The sequence below is a fragment of the Gambusia affinis genome, linkage group LG08, assembly GCF_019740435.1.
Source record: "Gambusia affinis linkage group LG08, SWU_Gaff_1.0, whole genome shotgun sequence".
Classification (NCBI taxonomy): Eukaryota; Metazoa; Chordata; class Actinopteri; order Cyprinodontiformes; family Poeciliidae; genus Gambusia; species Gambusia affinis.
In genome coordinates this window covers 16,509,340-16,532,680 of record NC_057875.1, presented here as the reverse complement: position 1 = coordinate 16,532,680, position 23,341 = coordinate 16,509,340, and the positions used below count along the sequence as shown (strand labels likewise).

At 39.7% G+C, this 23,341-nt stretch overlaps 1 protein-coding gene across 8 annotated transcripts in view; it reads right to left on the bottom strand.

Annotated features, from left to right (window-relative positions):
- mtss1la (MTSS I-BAR domain containing 2a) overlaps nucleotides 1-21,738 on the bottom strand; it is a 36,133-nt gene extending 14,395 nt beyond the window's left edge. For 7 of the 8 annotated variants that reach the window (XM_044125197.1, XM_044125198.1, XM_044125202.1 and 4 more), the window contains exons 1-3: nucleotides 21,177-21,722; nucleotides 17,270-17,331; nucleotides 17,084-17,157 (exon numbers count right to left, since the gene is read on the bottom strand). In XM_044125197.1, coding sequence (XP_043981132.1) covers nucleotides 17,084-17,157; nucleotides 17,270-17,331; nucleotides 21,177-21,245 — 205 coding nt within the window. In that variant the 5' untranslated portion in view covers nucleotides 21,246-21,722. Of the gene's footprint in view, nucleotides 1-17,083; nucleotides 17,158-17,269; nucleotides 17,332-21,176 lie in introns of all 8 variants that reach the window. The other variant, XM_044125201.1, reaches the window with a different exon arrangement.
- Between the last annotated feature and the right edge of the window lie 1,603 nt (nucleotides 21,739-23,341).

Genomic DNA, 23,341 nt, shown 5'->3' with positions numbered 1-23,341 from the left:
CCTTTCATTCTTGTCAAAACAACCATTTTCCATCTGAAGCTCCAATGCTGCATGCAGATTTCTCAATAACAGGTTGTGTAAAATGGCTACTGTACTTTTGCTCTTTGTATAACTGTAATTAAATGGGGTCTTAAGATCTTAAAGCTGTCGCTGGCGCACTGTCCCAATGATAGCTCAGAGGCTGGTGTAATATATGGTAGCACTGATCCTGTTGTAATCTGGGCCACATAGGGCTAATCTGAATGTCTATGAGCACACGCACACACTCAAACAGAGAAACGGGACATGACTTGCGCCTCAGAGGGATTCATAAAGACACACACTACCGCATGAATCTTTATGAATTACTTTGGGAGTGCAGAAGTTTGAATGCAGGCAGGTGATGTGATTTACCAACCCCCCACCCTTTCCAAAGTTCTCAACCCTTCTATCCTGGAGGAAAAAGGAGGCAACTCTGTAAGGGGATATCCCTCTATTCTTCCATGTCTGCTCTGCCTTTCCTGTTCTCTCTGCTTGCAAAACATCATTCAAACTGGGTAAGAATGAGAAACAGAGGCCAACACTAACGTTCACGATAAAACATGAAAGGGAAAGGAGCTTAGCTTGGCAGAAGGTGTCCACAGATTTGCTTTGCTCCTTTCCAGATATCACAATGGTTTCAAAAATCAACTGACATGAAACTCCAAAGCAAATGCCGCTCCATTCTACTATGTGCCTTAAAAACCATATCAATGATGACTACAGTGACTAGACATCGAGTCTGTCTTACAGAGACATTTGAACAAACACTTGTAGAAAGACTCAAAAGAGCCTGTGTGGTGCTTTGGGGAGAGGAGGGGAGAGTGGGTTGGGCTTTTCCAGGTGACTTAGCAAGAGGGCTGAGTTAGAGGTGAAAGTTTCTTGTACCAGGAAGTGATTGAAGTAACATATGGAGCCAAAGCGCTGAGCTTTGGCTGTAAAGAAATCCATACTGCAGAAGAAGTCAATATAAGAAACTCTTAAACTCTTTTTTACAAACTATACATCAAGTTTTACATTTCTCTTCCGGAGTCAGACCAGTTTCTTCAGACTGTATGGAGCAATCGCTCTGGGCTCGCCTCCCACACTTGGACGAGAACTGTGTGCATCTGTTTAAAATAGACATATTCTAAACCTTCTTTTGCAGCCTACTTTCAACTGATTTCACTACCTATGACTTAATAAATGCAAGAATATTCCAAATATCTTTAGCTAACAGATGCTTAACACGTACGTCCCCATCACTGTGATTTCTTAAGGAGTTTGTGTCGCAAACCCAGCTTTTCCCCCCAAATCTGCCTCAACAAAAGCAGACGGGGCAGCTGATCAGTCCTTACAGGAGCAAAGGAAGCTGAAGGAAAGCAGGAGAAAAACACAGAGAGAATCTGGGCTTTTATATGTCTTTAGCAGACCTTGCCAATGTTACTGTCAGCTGGGGAAAGAGAGAGCCCACACTCGCTCGTCCTATCCACACCTGCCAATTTCCCTCCCGCCTTCTTCCTCTCCTTCTCCCCCCCCCACCCCACCCCACCCCGAACGAAGGATCAGCTGACAGCTACATCCTGGAGAGCTTCAGAGGCTTCCTGGCCGCCTCCGAGAGCCTTTCTGGCCCCTGGCCTCAGCCGGATGAGCAGGGATGGAGTGATTTACTCCCACAGCAACCTGCGTTGCTACATCAAATCCTGGCAAACACATATGATCAAGGAGGGAGGCTTAGCTTCACTACAAACTCAACATGGAGGACAAAAAAAAAAAACTTATTTTGCCTTTTTATTTTTTGAAGGCCAATACTTCCTCTTGAGATACTTGTTTTATTTTTGTATTACTTTGGTAATTTTAGGCCACTTAACTAAACTGTGTAGTAGCTTGGGAGTTGGTTAAAAGTGTGTGAGGATAGAAAATGACATTAATAAGCCAAATGTGATCCTCAGGGGTTTAGAGGGAGTTGGTCAATGCACCTACCTGACCACACATGAAGCAAAACACAGACAAGCACAGAGGAGAGCTTTATTTTAAAATATATTCCATTAAGAAGGATTATTATTGCTGCTTGAACTTTTTTATTTTTACATTTTGTTACATTACAACCACAAGTTTGATGTATTTTAAAGTAAATAATTGTGAAGTGGTAGGAAAAATAAACATAGTTATCAGTTTTAGTCACAAACGTCAATTTAAAAAGTGGCATTCATTTACATTTGTCCCCTGTATGGTGGTACTTTGTAAAACCAATAAAACCTGTTGCTAAAAAAATTCAATAAAATAAAAATCTTTACAGATAGACAAACCTCAAAACAAATCCTTAAAACTCAATCCTGGTATACACAGAAATCAAGCATTCCTACCGGGATTTTATCCCAGATGGAATTTTTTTTTTTTTTACAACCAGATGACTTTTGAAGGCAATTTGAGCTCTTGGATTTTATCTGGGGCATCAGAGTAAAAGGGAACACAAATGTGTCGTGCTTTTCAGGTGTTTGTTTATATGTAAAAAAATATAATTTTCTTTCAACTTCACAAATATCCACTACTTAATGTTACTTTATCACAAAAAGTGAACATGTTTGAATGGTTCTCTGCCTAACAGGTGGGATTTTGCCTGAACCTTTTAAGCTCCAGTCTCCACGAACGCCACAACGTGGCCTCATCATTTTTGTTAGCGGTTCTGTCCAGTGCTCTGGTTCTGATTAACTCTCCAGACTCCGTGTGAAAGGAGGAGCATTTTAATAGCCCTGCTTTATAGGGGGTTATACTACCAGGAGCTAAACTGCCACAGGCCTCACTCCTTGATGCCTTCAACATGGGAGCTTAACTATCTCTCTCTCTCGCCCAACATCTAAAGCCTGGTGTTAAACTCAGGTTTCATTGGTGCTTAACCTGACAGATTCTTCTGCAGACAGACTTCTGTTTTCTTCAATTTTAAGTCTTAATATAACTTTATTGCATTAGTCTGGGTCGCCCCTTTCTCTGCAGTTTGTGTCAATAAAGACTGCTCCACAAGAAGAGGTACAGCAAAACCCAGTGTGTTAACATTTCTAGGAATACGAAGTCTTTTCACTTCGGCCAGCTTTCAAACAGACTCTGTTGAGCTATAAAAATTCTTTCCAACGTTAGCACCTTGGATTTGGGAGCAGACAGCGGCTGGCACAGACAGTTAAGCTTGCTGCCTTTAACCCCCCTCCTCCTTTTAAGGAAAGCTGAGAGTGAACTGGCAGGGACACACTGGAGGCCACTGATGGATGAAAAGGACTGTGGAATGAAACCGGAGGAGAGAGGAAGATGAAAGAGGGTACGTATTCCCAGTCGGAGGTGCATCTGACCAGTTAGGGAGCGGCTGCTGCAGGTGCCACAGGCGCTGCCAAGGCTCCCACACTGAGTCCCAGATCAAATGAATTAAATCAGATAATCTAAGATTTTTCTGTGTTATCCAAACTTTACTTCAAGTAGGCAAAATTACACTATAACAGAGAAGAGCCACGGCTTTGACTTTGTGAGGTTCACAGGCAGAGCTTAACAAACATGAGGCTCAAACTTCTAACTTTAAAACCTTTACAAATCATCATAAATCCACATCATCAATAATTTGCTTCAAAGCGCAGCTGGGTTTCTAGTGCGTCTGCACAGTAGGGGAAGTTCAGGTCATAAATAAAAAAGCCTTCACTGTGCCTCCTGGTCAGAGACCGATACCCTCTGATCTTAACTGGGATGAGTGCTGGATACGGCAGCCTCATGTGGACATAGATTGCAGATGTCAGAAACGGACAGCATGTGTCTTTTGATAAACTACTCAGTATTGACATAAAGAATGAAAGAATTCACCCTAGAATTTGCTTTAATCCTCGTTTTTACTGGTTTGACTGGCTGAACTAATCACACGTTGTTTTTCCCTTGACCTAACTGAGTCTCAGAAAATTGAATAAAAGTTCTTCTAGAGGAACTTTGTGAGTTTTTAAAGAAAGCGAGCCTTCAATCCGGAATCATCATGTTGACATTTCCCGCTACATTTGAACTGGACTTCAATAAATGATGTTGGCCTCATTGTTTTTTTATTGTTTTGAATGCATCACAGAAGCATTTGAATGCGTCCAGAAGAGGATGTTTACAGTATATGTAGCACAGTGTAGTCTCCACTAAGTACATTGAAGGCAGAGGGACATTCACTGTCTTATCCCAGGACAGCTCAGCATGTGACAGGGTGAAAGATCAAACCACCAACTGTCCAGCAATTGGAAGATGATTACCAAGCGACCTCTTTGGGCTCTTTAAGGTTTACTGACCAGGAGAGAAAGAAGAACTGATGTTAAAGAGATCAAAACAGTTAACACTAGTATAGTCTTAAAACGGCATTCAGTATTCAACAATGTAGGAGAATATCAACACGTTCTTGCATTTAGCAGCATTTTATGCATACATATATTGTTGCAACAAAAGACATTATGTTGATTTTTTATTTTTTGCTTCATATGTATTCGTAGGACACCAAATATGTCTTATGATTAACTTTCAAACTTGAAACAATTTTGAAAAACATTTTTGTATTTCAGTTTTAAAATTTAAACTTAGACAATAAAATATTAAAATTATGAACAAGCATCGGGCTCCTTGAGTTAAATAATACTAGCATGTGCCACAACGGGTTTTAACCATAATATGCATGATTTCTACATGAGGCCCCTGGTCAGACATCTTCCTATACCAGCCTGTATCCAGGGTCATCATGGTAACGACTGAAACATGGACTTATGTGCTGTGGTACATTGAACTATTTCCCTTGCTGTTTTGGGCTGTTGTTGAACAGCTTCATCATCTGGGAGATTCAAACAGCTAGCATAGTTGGTTTGTCCTCCTACATTTAGAAATTCAGCTAGGATGCAGGTTATGACCAACAATTTTTTTTATAATTTCAACTCAAATTTCAACTTTGGACTTCAAATGGAGAGTAATGAGAGATTACTTTGGTTCAGTGGTTTAACAAAAACGTTTCCGCTATTAAGCGGGTCTGTTAAGGATGCGTCTACTGATTCACAAAATCTTAGCTTCCATTACAATAAAAAGAAAACCCGTCCCAACATTTCAGGCTCAAAATATTTTCAATCGAGTGTTTAAATAGACGTTCTTAGTGTCCGTAGCCAAACTCAAACACTCATTCTGAGCTTTTTGTGTTGCATTCTTACTCGAACTGTGGAATATTTCTTTTAATCAACAACAATACGAGGACGCAGAGGAAGTGGTCTCAGGATCAATTGTTTTAGTGTCCCTTACGCAAACACTGTCAAACACACGCAATCATCCCATTGTTGCCTGGCCAGACAAGAAGCACAGCAAGCTTCACCTCTCAGCCAGAAACACCCACAGACAGCCCCTGGTGAGAGCTGATGTCTGGTGTGCATTAGGACGTGATTCAATAGGCGCAGGAGAAGAACAGAGATGTTTTTTCCCTGCTGGAGGAGCTTCCTGTTCTGCAACGTAAATGCTGCTAAAAATACTTGTTAACCCTTGTCCAGATGTGCATTTTATTGGACACACAAAAAAAAAGGAAACAGGAAAAAGAGCAAGATAACAAGAGAATGCTCAGTTAATGGAAGCAATCCGCGGTGGGCTGACGACATCTCTTGCCTTGTGGGGGATGTTTAAATCTAACGGTAATGGATCAGTTAAATCTTTGAGGGAGAGAGAGAAACCCCCTTACAAAGATAAACTCGTGAGTCAGTTCAATGTGATGACTCAAGCTGCACTGCTTTATAACCCTTGTAATTATACTGTTCTCAGCTAAAAACAATCTGCCCGGGGTCTGTCAGTGGCACTGAAACTGTTTGGCTAAACATACAGTAAAGTAATGTAATTAAGTCCACCACCCTCTTCAGCATGGAGTTATTCTTGCAATCATTTCAGCCTCAATACTGATCCTCGTGTATGCCTCAAGTGAAAATATGGATGAGAAGCAAACTATGACATGTGACATGGAATGTAAACATCGTTTATTCTTTGCAGTTTTGAAGAAATAAAATCCTGTAAACCCTCAAAAAAGAGAGAAAGACATATAGAATCTCTCTGCTGCTTCATGTTCGGGGTATACCTGAACACAATCCTCCCCTCAGGTTTCATGTTTGCCTTTTCAGTTTCTGCCTGGGATTGGAAGTTATGTTGAACCAAAAGACATGTTATTATTCCTTGTGATCTGTCCTTCAAATTACTACTCAGTCTTTTCCAAAAACATGTTGACAGTGTAATAAGATGGAACATTTTTGATTGCGAGATGACCACATATGGACTCATAATTAATGCTTATGCAAAGTTTGGGGTCAGACAAACACATACAACTCCTTGAAAAAGTAAACATATCCCTTGAACTGTTCCTCATCTGGTTGAGTTACAACCCAAACTTTAATACATTTTATTTGGGTTGTTACATAATAAACCAAGAAAGTAATGCATAATTGTGACGTTGAAGGAAAATATTTACTAATAAAAATGTTGGTGTTCCTTAGATTGGTATTCAGTCCTCTTATTCCAATAAAATTCAATCCGACTAACAAAGCTGGTAAATCATCTATATGTGTGTTATTTAAGTTTAATATAAATACACCTATAGAGAACAATGGTGAGCAAACAGCTCACCAATCACAAAGACCACGGAACGTACCACAGCAGGATTAGTTTATAACACAGTACCACACTTTAAAGTCTCATGCTTCATTCCTCAAAAATGGATAGAGTATAACACAACTACAAACCTACCTACGCATTCACAAACATATTTGTGAATGTTTGCGGCCATTCACAAACAGCTAACAAGGAGCCAAAGGCAGCATTAACAAGAGAAGCAGCCATGAAATCCAATGTAACTCTAGAGTAGCTGAAGAGATACACAGCTAAGGTGACAGATTCTACACAGTTCAGTTTATTTCTATAATGTAAATTCACAACAAAGGTCTTCTCAAGACACTTTACAAACAAAGTCCATTTGATTCATTTATACCAATATACTTTGAGTCAATTGCCTAATTTCCAAATAGTTATCTTAGTTACCAAGATATCAAACAATAAAGCCAAGTTCAGTTTTCTTTTATTACTTTTCAGATTGGCTAAAAGTTTTCTATCTGAGCACTGGGTGGTTCAGTTGGTGCAGCAGGCGCACCATGTGCAGATGCTATAGTCATTGTTGTCCTGAGTTTGTTTTTGATCTCTAGACATTTGCTGAAGTGCCACACTGCACTGTCTTTAGACTGGAAACACACAATATTATTGTAGCATTATTGTCCACTCCACAAAAATGATCTTCAAGTGGAAGAAGGTCTTTTAATAAGACAAGAACAAAAATGAGCATCCTCCCTGTAGTAAAGCAGAGTGGTCGCTGCATCATGCTGTGGGTATACCTTTGGCAAACAGAAAAAATGGAAAGTTGGTATGAGTTGGTATGAAGGAAAATGGATGAAGATTGCCTGTTAAACACCTGAAAAGGTGTTTAACAGGCAATATGCGGCCCAATATGCCATAACATTTCAACTTATCTATCTCTCATAATGAAAATAATCCAAAACTCTCAAGATCTATAATCTGATCAGACAATTTCAACCAATAACTCCAGACTTTAACCCCTGGTTCTGGTGCTGAGATTACAGAATAAGCTTATATCGCGCTTGGACAAGAAAAAGCTGGTTTGATGATTGTTCTGCCGCTGATCACAAGGGTGTGCTCATTATTTGACAAGCCTGTACAAATAGTTTGGATAGAGGGGGAAGCAATAATCCCCTGATCTTGCTCAGCGCGAGGCCACAACCACATCTCTTCCATGCCAGGGTGTCCAGATGGCGGGTAGGGATATCCGCTCCATCTGCCAACCCAGAGAAGTGCAGCAGCCAAGCAGATTACTGCTTCGCTGACACACTGATCTACAAGCATACCTCCACTGTACGAGAGAGAGGAGACAGAGGAAGCAGGTGAAGGTTTGCAATGGCCCAGGAACATCCTGTCTATGTTTATGTGGATGTATGTTTCTGTTTGCGTGTGTGTATGTGTGTGTGAGTGTGCTATCATTTCTCACCTTGTAAGGGTAATTTTTCCAACAAATACTATGTTGTGAGGATCCACTCATCTTATGGGGCCCAAAGCCCGGGCCCCATAAGAGACCTGCTGTTGTTAGGTTAGGGGTTAGGTTTAGGGGTATTGCGTGACCTGAGTTTAGGGTTAGGCTAAACAAAGAAAAAAATGAATCGAAGTAAAAGCAAAGTTCTTTTGAAGATGCATGTTGTATGTCCATGTGTGTGTACTCTGTGTGCAGATGTTCAGAACAGAGCTTTTTATTAGGAAGGACAAACTTGCAGAGCATAGCAGTCTGGTCAATGATCCAAGAGTGTAAATTTTTAAAGCTGGAGCTGGCTGATGTGGAAAGCAAGTGAAGGCAGTCTCTGTCTGTGTATTACTGAGTGGGGCTAAGAGGATTAGCTCGACGCCTCTGCCTACCCTGGATACCCAGAGCTGTGGAAATCCCACGGCAACCAACCACAACCCCCATCCAGGTCAACTAACAGCATCACCTCTCTTAAAAAAAAATATGAAGTTTGTATGGTATGCAGTCACAGGCCATTAACCTTAGTCTCCCAGGTTTAGTTCAGTTTATTTTATTCAACCACAAATGAAAATGGAAAATGCTGAAAAGCTGAAAAGTGAAACAGAAGACCAGGCGACAGCAGAACAGTTACAGCAAAAGCAATACATAATAATACACAACATTAACTCCATGGGTCATGGAGTAAGTCATTTTCTAACTTTTTCCTCTCAGGAAGACATGCAAATTTTTTTTCAAACCGTTTGGGTTTCCTTCCACAAATTTCTCTTAGCATTTTGTTAGAGTTCTGGCCCATTCCTCCTAAATGACTGAAGTGTACCAGTTCCTCCTCCAGCAAAGCAACCCTGCAGAATGATGCTGCCACCCCCATGCTTAACAGTTAGGATGGTACAAGCACCCACTTTTTCCTCTACGTTTAACAGAGATCCATAAGGTCTAACAGTTCCACTTTAGTTTCATCAGACCACAGGATATGTCTTTAAAAAAAACAAAAAAACTTTGTCTTTCTGATTGCGCAAACTGCAATTGGGCTCTTTTTGTTTTTTTTCTCCCCTCCAGGGGGTCTTTTGTGGGCTCTAGTGTCCCTTATTTGAAAGTAGGCTGACAGAAAAGTGGGAAGGAGAGGGAGGAAGACATGCGGTAAAAATCGACGGGTCTGGGAATCGAACCCGTGACGAGAACTCAAGGCCTCCAAACATGGGTCATGTTATCCCCTATGCCACCACAGCACGCCCACTATCTGGCTCTTTTATGTTTCCTTTGAAGTAAATGCTCCTTCCTTTCTGAAAGGTCTTTTAGCACATGTGGATACAGGACATGTTTCACTGTGGACAATGACACCGTCTTACCACTTCATTCAGCATCTTCAAAAGTTATTTGGCTTTTGTTCTGGGGTCAATCTGCACATTTTGAACCAAAACACATTCATCTCTCAGACTCAGAACCTGTCTTGATCTTCAGTGGTAAGTTGATTGGATATTCCCATTACGTCTATAATTTTTTTCAACAAATTAATGCAGCACCTTCAATCATCTGGAAATTATTTCCAAGGATCAACCAGACTTCTGCAACTCCACAGTTTTCTTCCAAAACGAGTTTTTGTACATCGGTCTGTGGGGTAGTTTTATGGAATGGATTAAATGATGAGATCAGATATAGTACAAATATAAACCAGCTTAAAAAACTGTTCAAAAAGGAGCTTATTGGGAAATATGTTGAATAGGATGGGTGTCTCAAAGACCAAAAATGCTATTGTTGATATTACAAAAAGGATGAGAATGTGAGGTTTAAGCGTCATTCAATGTGGGAATAAGTTAAGAGTTTATCTGCTGAAGGGAGATTTAAATGTTTATAGGTTGATGAGCATGAGAAGGGGATGAAATCCTAAGATCTTGCATTTTCTACATGCTCCATTTTGGATAAATTATGTAAAATTGTTTGTCAATGGGCATGATGGTTTGTTTTACTTTCTTTTTCTGTTTTTCTTTTTGTCTGTTTGCAATAAATAAATAAATAAATTGGCTGATTTGACCACTAACTTCAAACAAAAATGGAGTGAGTTCCAGGTGTGGCCTAAACACAGGTGTGCATCCAATTAATTCAAATGTGTCAATTAACCTATCAAAATCGTCATCTGGACGTTCCTTCATTATTTAAAGTGGTAGCAATCATTCTGTATCTAAGCTCCTTATTTCAAAGAAAGTTTTATTTAAAAAAAAAAAAACTAAATAATTTCCTTGCTAGATTTTCTGACAATTAGTAAATAGAAACACAGTTGTGCTCATATGATTACATTTCCTGGTGGAATTTTTGATGTTTTGACAAATTTTGTCCGTATGTCAAAAAGTTTTTTGCGTTTGTTAAATTGCTTATCTGCTTTGATGTTTTGAAAAATAGCGTGAACAGTAAATTTTTCATACTTTCAACATGTGTCTCAAATGAAGCCACTGGTTTTGCGCCTCTTAAATAAGTTATTTGCCCTTTAAGAAGCAATCTGGGCCTCAAACGTCCAAAAAAACAAGAAAGGTGTTGAAAAATGAAACATGTCCCTCCATAAGCTTTAAAATCTCCAAATACACCCTGTTAATATAGTTTTAGCAATTACGAACCCTTATTGAAAACAGATGAGGGCTTCTAGTCTTGCAGATTCAGACGTGCCCTCAGACAAAGATCCATCAACACGGCTTGGAGAAACTGTCAAACCCAGAGCCAAAATGCACAGGCAGCCAACTCATACAGCTGCTCCATAAAACACAGACGCTGACGCCAGAGTCATGACCGTAGTTATAAACTCTTAAAACTCACAACACAAGTGAGAGGAAACCCAAACAGAAGTACAGACAACGGGAGTTTCTATATGTAGAAAGAGTCCCCATCTGAAGGATCTGAAACCTAATATAATTTTCACAGGTTTCATATTAAAACAAATCTGCCATCACTGTGAAAGACAGTACAAAAGTTAGGACAGGAAATCATAAAACCCATTCTTATTCCCTGACCTCTCTCCCAGGATCAATCGGGAAGCACTGAATGAGGGGAAGTGTTGCCTGCCTTGGCACGGACGAGCAGGGAAATGTGCACAGTTTTGAGAAGGCGAGAGTTAAAGGGGTGAAGGGGTGAGTATGTTAAAGGTGGATTAAAGCAGGCGGCAGAAGAATGCGATGAAACCTCCAGCTGTGCCAGCAGCTGCAACTCGTCCCCCTACACAAGAAGGGGATCAGGGTGACAGCGATGGCGGCTAGCAGTTCATAGCCGAGGGCAAGACTCCCCCTGGTGCGTTCAGCCCTAAATGGCTTTATGGGAGACACTGGGACAAATATGATCAGGCAGACAGACCCACGTTCAAAAAAAGAAGCACACACACACACATGCAGAGGCCAAAGAAAAAGAGCCACACAGACAGAAAACAGAAAATGGTGTGCAAGCAACTTTAAGTCGTTTAACAGCTGTTATGGCTAAACTGTGAAGACGAGAACATTGTAGCAAGGGTGTTTTCTTGTTTCACTTTGCTTTTTTTCTCTGTTTATTTTTAAAGAAAATTTTATAACAATGTAACAGCAGTCAAAAGGTCAAAGCCGTCAAACTGCGGTCATGGAACAACGAGGCTGATACTTAAGGTTCACTCTTGAGCAGCACAGGCTAGTTTTAGTGAATATTGACATTCCTGCTGCCAAATTAATTACAGAGTTTGGATCATGCATAGAAGAAAACAGCTCCCACAGGAGCAATGCAACTAAAATGGCAGTCTGGTTCAGAGAGCATATAAATGCAGTGTGTACTGAATGATCAACCATTTAAAATTGGGAGAATAATTTTCAGTAAGCACTTTGAGATCACTTAATCTACCGGGGTTTTTTTTTTTTAAAGAAAAACTGTTTAAAATATTAATTTTTAAATTGCACATTCTGTATATTAACAAATAATAATGAAATGATGAAATAATAATTAACATTAAAAATGGATGTACTGGCACCAATGTAAAAAAATGTTTAACTCGTGGTAAAAGATTTTATAGTGTTCACAATAAAATTTGAATTGTTGAAATAAATGAGAAAACCACATGATACATTTTGCATGTCATCCATATCTAAATAATCATTCTAAATAATCAGCAAAAACTTTGCAAAAAAAATAGCACTGCCAAATTAGAGTTTTACTTTTTTAGCATGTTAAAATGACAATTCTGGCATTTTTTGTTTTTCCTGTCGTGAAAGCGTGATGCCTCCATGCATCATGCTTGAAACATGGCTTCCACTGGATTCCATCACCGTATGAGCTTTTAAGTGCTTAAGTAGACTAAATTCAGCTTTATTTTTTAGGTAAGAAAGTGAGTCAAATAAATTATTTTCAGTGTTGCACAAAATGCAACTTTTTCCACAAGTCAACACAATTCATGCAACGAACATAAACCATAGACCATGCTGCTTCTGGTTTACTCACATGTCCACTTGGCAAATTCAGATGCAAATAAAATGGCCTAGCTGAAAAGTGGCAACATCTTAGAACTGCATGCAATTGCAGGAAAATAGCTGAGCATTTCAAAGCTAAGTTAAGATTAACTCTTTTTTTTGTTACTATCTAGTGTCTTTAAAAATATCATGACAATGTGTTGCATGCTTCCACACAACTACCCGCATTGGACTTTCATGAAGCTTTAAGCCAAAGTTCAAACATGCATAAAAACGCCAATATGACTAAAACTTGATATTGATAAATGCCTTTTCTTTAATGACTTGGATCTTATGAAAGGCCACAAATGCTGATTCTGAAAACTCATAAAAGACAGATTCATATGGAGTGTCTCATTGATTAAAGAAGAACAAATATACAGCTACAATATATACTGAATTACAGTCCTCATCTCACTATCAATGTGTGCAGAATCCTAATAGCAAAGGAAGCAATATGTAGTATGTTAAAATATTCCAGGTACCACAACATTTAAACTCTACATGTATATAATACGTCTGACATTCATAGTTCCTTATACCCATATCTGATATAGATTGCAGCCACCAAGATCTTACATTGAGAGATAACACCACTGTGACGGTTGAAAAGAAAGAGTGAAATGATGAAAGATGTGAGTGAAATGTGAATGAATTGTAACTGATATAATATTCAACAACATTGCATTGGCATGTTATTTTCTATTGTCGCGCACCCCCAAACAAATCTAAAACTCACTGTTATGACAAAAGAAATCCATGTCTTCCTTTTAGAAAAACTGTTTGCTCTGTTTGAGCGTAAGCCATGTTGCATTAGTTTCTCTTTAATTGCTCTGAAAGTCTCTCGTCGCTCATATAGTCCATGGCCTAAGAAGGATGACATTAATCCTTCAGTTAATGTTCCTCGCAGAGGAGTGAGTGGGTGTATGAGTGACACACTTACAGGGATGTTATGCATCTCCAGCTGCGAAACTCTGTTTGCTCATCTCTCTCATCTCTCTTTGGCCCATCTATCATTCGGCTGTCTTGCCTTCATTTCTCCTTTGAAGTCTTGGCCTACAATGGCCCGAACCCCCATTTTACTGGAGCACAGTACGGACTGGTAAAGCCAAGTCTACCTTGCTCCATCCTGTAGAACACTTCCACCTCCTCTTCAGTAATTATTTAGTAAGATAACCAAGTTAATAAAGGTAAGAACTACTAGAGAGCATATGGGATCAATGACTGTGACAGTGTGGAAATGGAAAGAGTGTTGCTGAGATCCGTTTATGGTAGTGCCTGGTAAATACAGGCTGGTGCTGCCACAAAGCATTTAAAAGCGCACTGGTATGTGACCTGTGGGGTCAGGTGGCCGGCTACCAGCTGTCACACTCTGAACATACGTGTGCATGCGCGTGTGCGTGTGTGTGTGCATGTGTGTGCGTGTGTGTGCATGCATATTTGCCTCCACCCCGATTGTGCTTAAGAGAACGTCAGAAGCCTTTGCACGCTTAGTGGAATTTTTTTTTTTGACCTACATACTGCTCTCGACGATCAGGTCCAAAGAAATCTGTGTTAATCAGCGTCCTTCTAGCCAGCCTCTGCCGTTACGAGCAGGGTGACAAAGCAGACGACATTAAAAGTGAAAAAACAATAAGCTCCATTCTTTTATTTTTTTGAGCTGCTTCCACTTATTTCTTCTTAGCATAATAAGACAGTGATTAGAGGCTTTTGAGCATGTAGCACTAAAAGGCTACCATATGGATAAATGTGAAGAAAAAAAAAACTAATTATTCTTTTTAATATTGAACTATAGTTCACATAGACATATGTTTAACATTAGATATAGAAACTGTACAGCTCAATGAAAATGTAATTGCTTGTCAGCTTTAAGCCTTTGCTTTGCAGTAAGAATGAAGAAATTGTCTCAGTGCTGATCCAATCTTAGGTATTGGCTCAGGGTAAAGATGGAGGCTTTTTTAATAACTGCTGGATGAGTCCATGAAAATCCTCCACCTCACATCCCTGTTGATGTTGTAGCCCCAATCATTTTATATCAGCTGCACTGACAGGTGTTAGTAGTTCTGTTTCTGTCAAGAATTTGAAGCCATTTCTTTTGGTCCACAAACTTAATTGGTGATCATGTTACTGACTGCACAATTACCTCAGAGAGAGATTTTTATATGCTATTCTGGGTTGAAAAAAAATCCCTGTTAATAAAATAAAGGAAATGTGCCCAGATTTATTATCCTTTTATGTGGGGTTTTTTTTTTCCCCATTCCTAATTGCCACATTTTGTTGTGAAAAAAAGATTTATCTGAAGATGTGAAGAATTTTTAAATCAACCAAATAGTCTGTTAGTTAATGTTTTCCAGCACATATAATAAAAAATAAGATTTGATAGGTCATCATATGCTTAATAAGCCTGGTGCACTAGGTCCAGATTTCATTAAATATAGAAACTGTTTTTATCCTAATCTCGTAATTTAATTAGTAAGTTTAAGTTTAAATTTCAAAACGAAAGAAAACATAGTACATTTTATTTTTAAACCACAATATTCTCTACTGCTGGTTTTAATGGTGAAAACATAACACTGTGCTGTAGCAAATATGAATATTTTTCTAGATAAAAGGTCTATTATATGCCAGTTAATTTATAAATGTAGAAGAAAAAAAATGAAAAAATTTTTTTGAATGCATCAGGTAAAACTTATTTTTTACGTTTTACCTGATTTAATTTATGGCCCTCAATAAATAGAGGGCCATAAATTACTGCCAAATTAGAAATTTGAAAGCTCCATAACAGTTTTAATTGTTAACCTATGCACATGATGTTGGGCTCATTTTTACATTAAATCGTCTGGTGTTAGCAAGCAAGCTCTGCAACTGCAGTTTTGTTCAACTAATATAAAAACTTCTCTGCCAAAGCAAAATGGCAAGAACACAGAATCAACTAGCGTGGTAAACACTAGTCCTATGCCATTTGCTTCGTCCAGACAATGCAGAGGATCTGGACGAAGCAAATGTAGCCCAATCACCAAGGATTGAAAGCAACGTGTGTAACGCACCAATTCATAGCTATGAAGCTAACCGAACAAGGCGACTGTCAATATTAATTCAACATTTGGAAGAGTAACCAACATGGACTGAACAGCTTCTTTCATTTCCTCTGCTGCCATTGCTAAAACTACAGGCAGGCTGCAAATCTAAAACGGCGCAGAAAATCAAAGTCATCTTTCACGACTTCTCCTTCTGTTTGCTGATTGGCCTGAAAGAAATTCTACAAGAGGAATCCAAGGCAGTGGGAGAAAGCCCAGACTGTCTGAACAAGATTTTAATCAAGCAGAGTTGCACAGGAAGACAGTGGTCAGGCTATAATTAACAGGAACCACATTAAAATGTACTACTAGGTGAATAATCAATACATGACATTTACGCAGAGAGTTAACAAGCTATGGACAGCCTTGTACTTCAGCTAGCTGCTCAAGACAGGAGTTTATCGTCAGAACAATGAGTTAGGCCCTGCATTTTTTAAATGAGGCATAATCAGAAGATGAGGGCAGCTTCTTTAACCTTAACCATGTGGCAGCAGTGAATTAAAGTTGTCCTGCAAATACTACTGAGAGTTTGTCACTGTTAAGAAAGTTAATACTCCATGTCCCCCACAACTTTAGTGGTGACTAAACAAAGGACTTGAACTTATTTTTTTAATTAGGTAAGATAGTTAAAGTAGCTACAGACATGATCAATAACAGTTTCCTTTTAGGTGAATATCATATTACTTTGAGTTTGTTGAGAAGGTAAATCTGTCGGCGTAGGGGAAGAAGAGTCTGCGTAATTTAGGGAATTTAGCGGTTTAAAACATATAAAAAAAACTATAAAAGTTCATACCAGTTTATTGTACTGTACTAAAGATGGTGGAATGGTAAGTTCCTGTCCTTTTGTGGTCTTGTATTTAAAAATATCACAGGAAGACTCGTGTTCAGCTGATCCACCTAATCAGATAATGAGTCAGATACTACAGGCTATATCTAATTAGCTTGAGTGCTTTCCAGAAATCCCAATTTTTTAGTTATTACAAAAACGAGCTCATGGTGACATGAAATATTTCTTCAATAGGTAAGAAAATACAAAAAACTGATGTGTAACACCTTAGGATCTCAACCCATTATTTAATCGGAGTGAATGTAGAGCTGCACAATATATCAAATTGCAGTTATTATCACAATATCAATATGTGCAATAATGCAATTGTAAAGGACTGCTTGGATGAACTATAAGGTAGATCACTATGCATTGACTTTGCATCTACATATTAGTGTTCGGTCAGTCAAACAGAGTTTTACAAATTCCGTCAAACATGTAAAATACAGAATTCAGTCACTGATATGTGAAATTTCACAGACCGTGGTAAAGATATCATAATAACAAAAATAGTAGATTGAGGAAATTGCAATAGTCTTACAAGCACATTTGTTTTTGCAATATTGTAATTTTTTTCTTTTTCTTTTCAGATTCACCCAAATCACCCTCTGGTGCAATTATACATAGGTATGAACTGAGCCCTTACCTCGAGAGTTGGTAGCCATGTCTGCCACCTTCTGAAAGGCATCTAAAAAGGCCACAGCTGCCAGAATAGTGGTCCTGTAAACACAACGACACATGTCCACTGTACTCTGACTGCACAGAGATTCTGTAAACATTGCATAAGAGTTTTCACCACTCACTGTTACTGTTCACCAGACCAACGTCTCACCTGAGTTGAGAGTGCAGCTTTGTAGCCTTGGCACTGAAATCTTCCCACACGGGGTAGGAGCTCTGGTGAGAAAGCAAAATGGAAAAGTTTGCCAGTACCTGAGCAAGGACATTACGGTGCAAAAGCACACTCTGTTAAATACACATAGTAAGTACGTGTTGGGATTTTATGAAGACATAATGTTCCATCATAGGGAGAAAGTCTGGAGCGACGTGATGAAGCGTTCTTTTAAAAGGATAACACGGTAGATTTAAATCTGGGAAAGACTGTGAAACGTCAGAGAGCATGGCTCCTTCCCACAGAGCTCGAAACAAGCTGAAATACAAGCTGAACATTCTGATTTCTCTTTAAAAGCTTCAGCAATATGTCTCTCCTCTTACATGATAAGTTCACATTGAAACTCTTGATATCACTTTCTACGTCCTGGCAGGATGGACTTGTCTTTAAAAAATCTGGATTAGATTTACCTCTGGATAATCACACTCTGCCTTGAGCTAGAAGTGCAGAAGCCAAACATAAAACACATTCAGGACTAGATCCCATTAAAGCAATAGCTTGAGCCCTGGAGTAAAGAGAGGAAAGGCATAACCCTTGTGTGCCTCCTTAATGGAGATGAGCCAAAAAAACAGGGTTACACGTTTTGACTATATATAGCCAAGAGGCAATCTGGGAAGTGTCTCGCTCCTCATCATTTCTGGTGTAACCTCTGTTCTGGCAGTGACAGAGGTTAACTCCCAGCTTTCCTTGGATTTCCCTATGACAGTAATTTAGGAGATATCCTCTTTGAAAAACATAAAAAAATAAAACTTTGTTGAACACCTTCTGAGCTTTCTGTTCATTCTTAGCTTCAACAGGTGCCTAATTAGTTTGTAAGGTTTGTGGCTCCCAGGGGCAGGAGGTATCCGCTGCCCAAACAGCTGAGAAGCCAGGGTTAAAAACATGGGCAACGACATGCACAGGGCATTGATGTTTTTTTTTTCTTTCTTTCTTATGTTCATTCACACCCCAATGACTTCAGGGAAATGGATGGAAAGGCATACATTAGATGAAGAGAAAGAGGCTGCACCTCCCTCATCATTCACTGAACGGTGAGGGTAAAAGTGTTATTCTTGGTCCTCAAGGACAAAATCAAAAGCTTTCACTCCGGAACATGCAGAGGCTTGTAATCAAAATGTGCCACTCAGATCTGATTGAATTGCTGATCTAATTCAGATGAGTCACTGCTGTCATCACTTCAACCTTTCACCGCCTGTTCTATCACCTCCCACTCCTCTTTTATTCCTTTCCCTTTTAGCTTCGTCAGACTGTTATATAACTAACGGGGGCCGGTTGTATAAAAATATTACAGGGATGGTTAAGGATTTTTAAGTTGATATCAATTTTGACAGCACACCTGTTGTCATTTTAGACTTACTTTGGTTTCAGTTGATTAAATCTTACAACATTTTACTAAATCTAATGTAAATGTAGTCGACTAAAACCTATTTAACATTTTTAAGAAAAACCTTTTTCAATACCTATGTGGAATTCGTTTGGCTGAACTGAATAAAGCACCGTTAATGCCTATTCAACCAGTTTTAGTTGAACTTTTAGCAGCCCAACACTCCTCAGTGTGAATAATGATCGAGCAGCAAGTGTCTTTATTTGCATGATGTTCATGCAGTTCACCTGGATTCAGATAACCTTTGTTTTTTGTAGGCTGAACTTAAGAGACTTAAAGAGATAGCTGTTAAATGTAGTGTATGTGTTTGGGCATTAGTGCCACATTTGAAAAGTCTGGTCAGGTCTAAAATAGTTTTTTACACTGATTACAGATTCCTGAAAGCACCATCTATAACCTTGATTTGCAAAAACCAAAAAAAATGTATAGTCTAGTGTCTTACTTGAGAACTCATAAATATGTGTCATCTCTTTTCATTAACTGCATGTACTGCTAGACCCCTGGTAATTTACCCAGAATCCATTATTACTTAAATAGCAGGTTGGAGTTGATCTTTCCACGTGAAAAGAACAATGTTTTCTTTAAAATTATTTACTGTAAAACTAACTACATGACAGAAAAGTGAAGAGGAACAAAAAGTACAAAAATAACACAGCAGCTTAAGAGAACCCTTTTCTATTGGATTTGATATTGTTTTACTTTACTATGAGGCAGTTAGACTAACCATAAATGTTTGACGTCTTTCAACACATGGAAATCCATTCCATACAAAGATCTACCTCCACCTACCATGTAAATAATCATTGGCATCTTCATAAATAACTGTCCAATGCATCCACCAGTTTAAAGGCTTATGGGATACTTATAAACCATTATGATATTTTAGTCTGGAGGGGTTTTTTTTGTTTGTTTGGTTTTTTTTGTGACAATATAAGTCTACGTTGGTCTTGGCTCCCCTTGAACAGCCATTAGCTTCAGGCTCCTGGACAAACTATTCTGAATTTATGTTTGACAAAGAAGCCAAGAGAGTTGCTTAGTATGAGTAAGACATTTACTGCTGTCCCTCTAAGTCTATAAAGTTCAGTACACGTGAGGCACAGGTTGTCTGAGTTCCCCAAGTGAACTGCATAAGATTACTCAACGCCTCGTCATTATTCACTATCATGAAGCAAACAGTGATTGGTAGAGCATGCCTCTATTGCCCAGCTCACAGCGGTGCAATGAGGTCAGACCTTTTTCTCAGACACCGGACAGATACTGTGCTGATACTGTGCTGACTAAGGGCTTTAGCCTCATTCATCTGTGCTGTTTATCAATACACAGACTGCCTCTATCTGAGAGCTAGCATCTCTCTGATCCTAGCATAAGCACCACACCACACAAAAGAGAAATGTAGGAAACTAAATCAGAGCAGCCAATAGCTGAAGGGTGTTTTCATCTGAGCCTGATGAATGATCGTCTCTGAAAATAGCCTGGCCCAATGGCATAAAGGTCCCTTGAGCTCTGGATCAATAAGAAACGCACCACTGAGGCAGAACGCACAACTTGATGCTTGGTTCGTTTGCAGTGCTGAGCGGTTTGCCAGCACCATGTGGGTCCTAGACAATGAGAAGGCAGGGAGCTGCATGCAGGCCTGATGGATATGTTCACACTTTCCATCTGTTGTCATGAATAACAACAGACCACCCTGGTACAACTTTCTTGATTTCATCCCCCCTCCCCCAGCACACACACTTGCATCTCAGCAAGTCCTGCTAATGTCACTAAAAAGATGAGAACTTGTTTATTACAAGTTATCTGTGAGATGAGTCAGTTCAACATTTGAGGTCAAAGGTTTGCCTTAGCCACTAAGCAACATCTTGTGAAGGTAGCGATTTACTGGCACAAGGCCAAACATCAGGAAGCACAATCAATAACCTCTCAAGGCTGTTTCTGCTCAAGAGGATGAGGTGATGAAACTGTTATTTCCTTTCAGAGCGTCCTTCCCAGATTAGCATAAAGCGGGAGCAATTGTCTGGGGTCAAATGTCACACAATCCTGTGATGTGCTGTGATAACTGAAAATTGTGTGTTCATCTTATACCTTACTTATGTGATCCAGAAGAATATAAGAACTCTTTGGATTTGTGTCAGGACCACTGGAGCAACTTCATTAGGCATTTCTTTGACATACCACAGAATTATGCTTTCATCCGAGCAGTTTGTGTTTGGTAAACAGGTTGGTACACCGGCTTGACTGTTGTGGCAACCACTTGCCTGACGGACCTGCTGAACATTATGCAAATAACACAAAGAGAAACATGTTTCATCCCTCAGCCTGTCCTGCAGCGGTGTTCCGTGTGGGATGTGGGGGAGGACCCGGTGAAACAGACAAAGGCAGTAAAAAAAATATATGCGTCTGCTTAGCCACCGTGCACCCACAAAGGTCAGATCAAAACCCCAGACTAGCTGAATATCTGCATGTTACCTTCATGTCGTTCACGATGGCCTGGAATAATCCACCCAGCGCTCCACACTCCTTCTCCACAGACTCCATGGTGTCCGAAACAAATAAAAAGAAAGCTCGCGAAGAAACCAGGAACACTCCGGGGATGCCAAGGCTCAGCTTTGTTCACTCATTAAATATGTCGATGCTTGTTTCGATCATCCGAGGATGCGAAGCCACACAGCCAGCAGCCTGCAGAGCGCACGAACAAAAACAAATGTGCGGCTCGGGGCCACCGGCTGCTCCTCCAACTCGTTCCGTCGCTTCTCGCGTCTCTCCGCTCGGCGGCTCCGGGAGGGTTGGAGCAGTCTGGTGGGGACTAAAGCCGCCGGAAAACGTGGAGGGCACATGCACCGTGGCTCCTCATAATGAGCGCAAATAACACAGAGTGCACAGTTTCGGGGGGTAGAGGGCAGGACCAGGGGCCACGACACAACGGGAGAGGGGATCAATCGCAGGGGGGACGCGGAGACGCGCTCTTCTGTTAATAGCGGAGCAGATGTCTCGGGGATGGAGTCTCCCGTAATTCGATCCATGGGAATGGAAAAGGGGCAGGTCATTTTGGTTTTTTTACTGGGTGAGGAGGAGGGGACAGGGAGGAACACCCTCCTCCAGCCCTCCTTTCACCCGACGCAAACAAAAGTAAAACCCTGATCTCTTAGAGAACATTTTCCTGACATATGCAAAGCAGGATTTCCTCGGTTTTATGTGTATCCGAGCACGCGTCTGCTAATGACCAGCTTCGCCTCGCTTTTCTTTATTCTTGAACCTGTTAAAAGAAACAGTAGCACACGGCTCATTATCGGCTCAGTGTATGCACCGGATCATACACAAGAGGTGTTGATGACTTTCAAATTTTGTAAAAAATGTTTTATTAAATGCATTAATACTCATGTTATGCATATTATGCCCTCTTACATATCTAAAAACCATATAAAAAATAAGTGCTGATTAAAAGTAATTTATATTGTGCATTTATGTCACATCAAGGAAGTTTGGTGACGGTAACTTCCTGAAGGGACACACCCTGAGCATCTCTCAGCTCAGCACACTGCTCATTTTCTTAGGATTTAAATGTTTAGCTGGGTTGTTCTTCTGGGGTGTGACAAGTTGAAAACACATAATTACTTCTCTAGCCTTGATAGGGAATAAAATGTTGATTGTATACGATACTGTTTATATTACAATTGGTAGAAGTTAAACTTCCATCCACTATTCTGTCCATTGCACCTCTCTTACCAAGCACATCCTGGGGAATAATCTCAAACGCTTGATAGACACTGGCTCCTAAAAGGGCACACATCCCTGTCAAAATAGCAGGTTTGTGACACTTATTACACAGAGAACATGATAAATACTTCCCACACGTTTTGGAGTTGTAATTTGGAAACAAATCCTGTACAATTACACTTTAAAGTTTTAAACCTGATGTGCAGACTCTGAAAATAATACTTTGCTAAAACTCCTTTTATTCTTCACAAATTCAGATGTGCTGTCAGTTTGTTGTGGATTTGAAGAACCAGGAATGAAGGATTGAAGTAATGTTATGATGATTAATAATAATGACATAAAGGCATCTGTATTTAGTGCAGCACCACATGTTCAATTGGAAACATCATGGTAAAGAAAAATAAGTGTCAGGAAAATGTAGAATAATTGGCATCCATATTGCTGGTTATGATAAAAGCAATAGTATCAAAACCAGATATTTTTTTAATCTAATTATACACTGAGTGAATATGGGGTCATGGTCACAAAAAAAGTAACTTTTTCCTTTTTTATATAAACCCAATGACAACACAAGAAGGAAAGTGGTTGGGGTATGATAACACTGAAGGAGCTGTAGTCATTTCCAAATAGATCTGGTGGTTTTCTTCCGTTTCTGGAACAAAGATAATTTTTTTGGACAACCATTCTCTCTGGTTTTGGATGCTCTACAGCTAGAAGAATTTTTTCCAATACTTTTTTATTTTGGGGGTATTTGTTATGATGCATAACCATAGCAACAAGACGGTTTGCAACTGGGAGCAGCTGCATCACAGGCGCTGGTCTGCCTGCCTTCTAATCCTAATTGGGTTAGAGGGGATCCAGAGCAGGGAAGGACAGCAGATAGAGGAAGTTCAGGCCATTTCTGACATTGATCATGA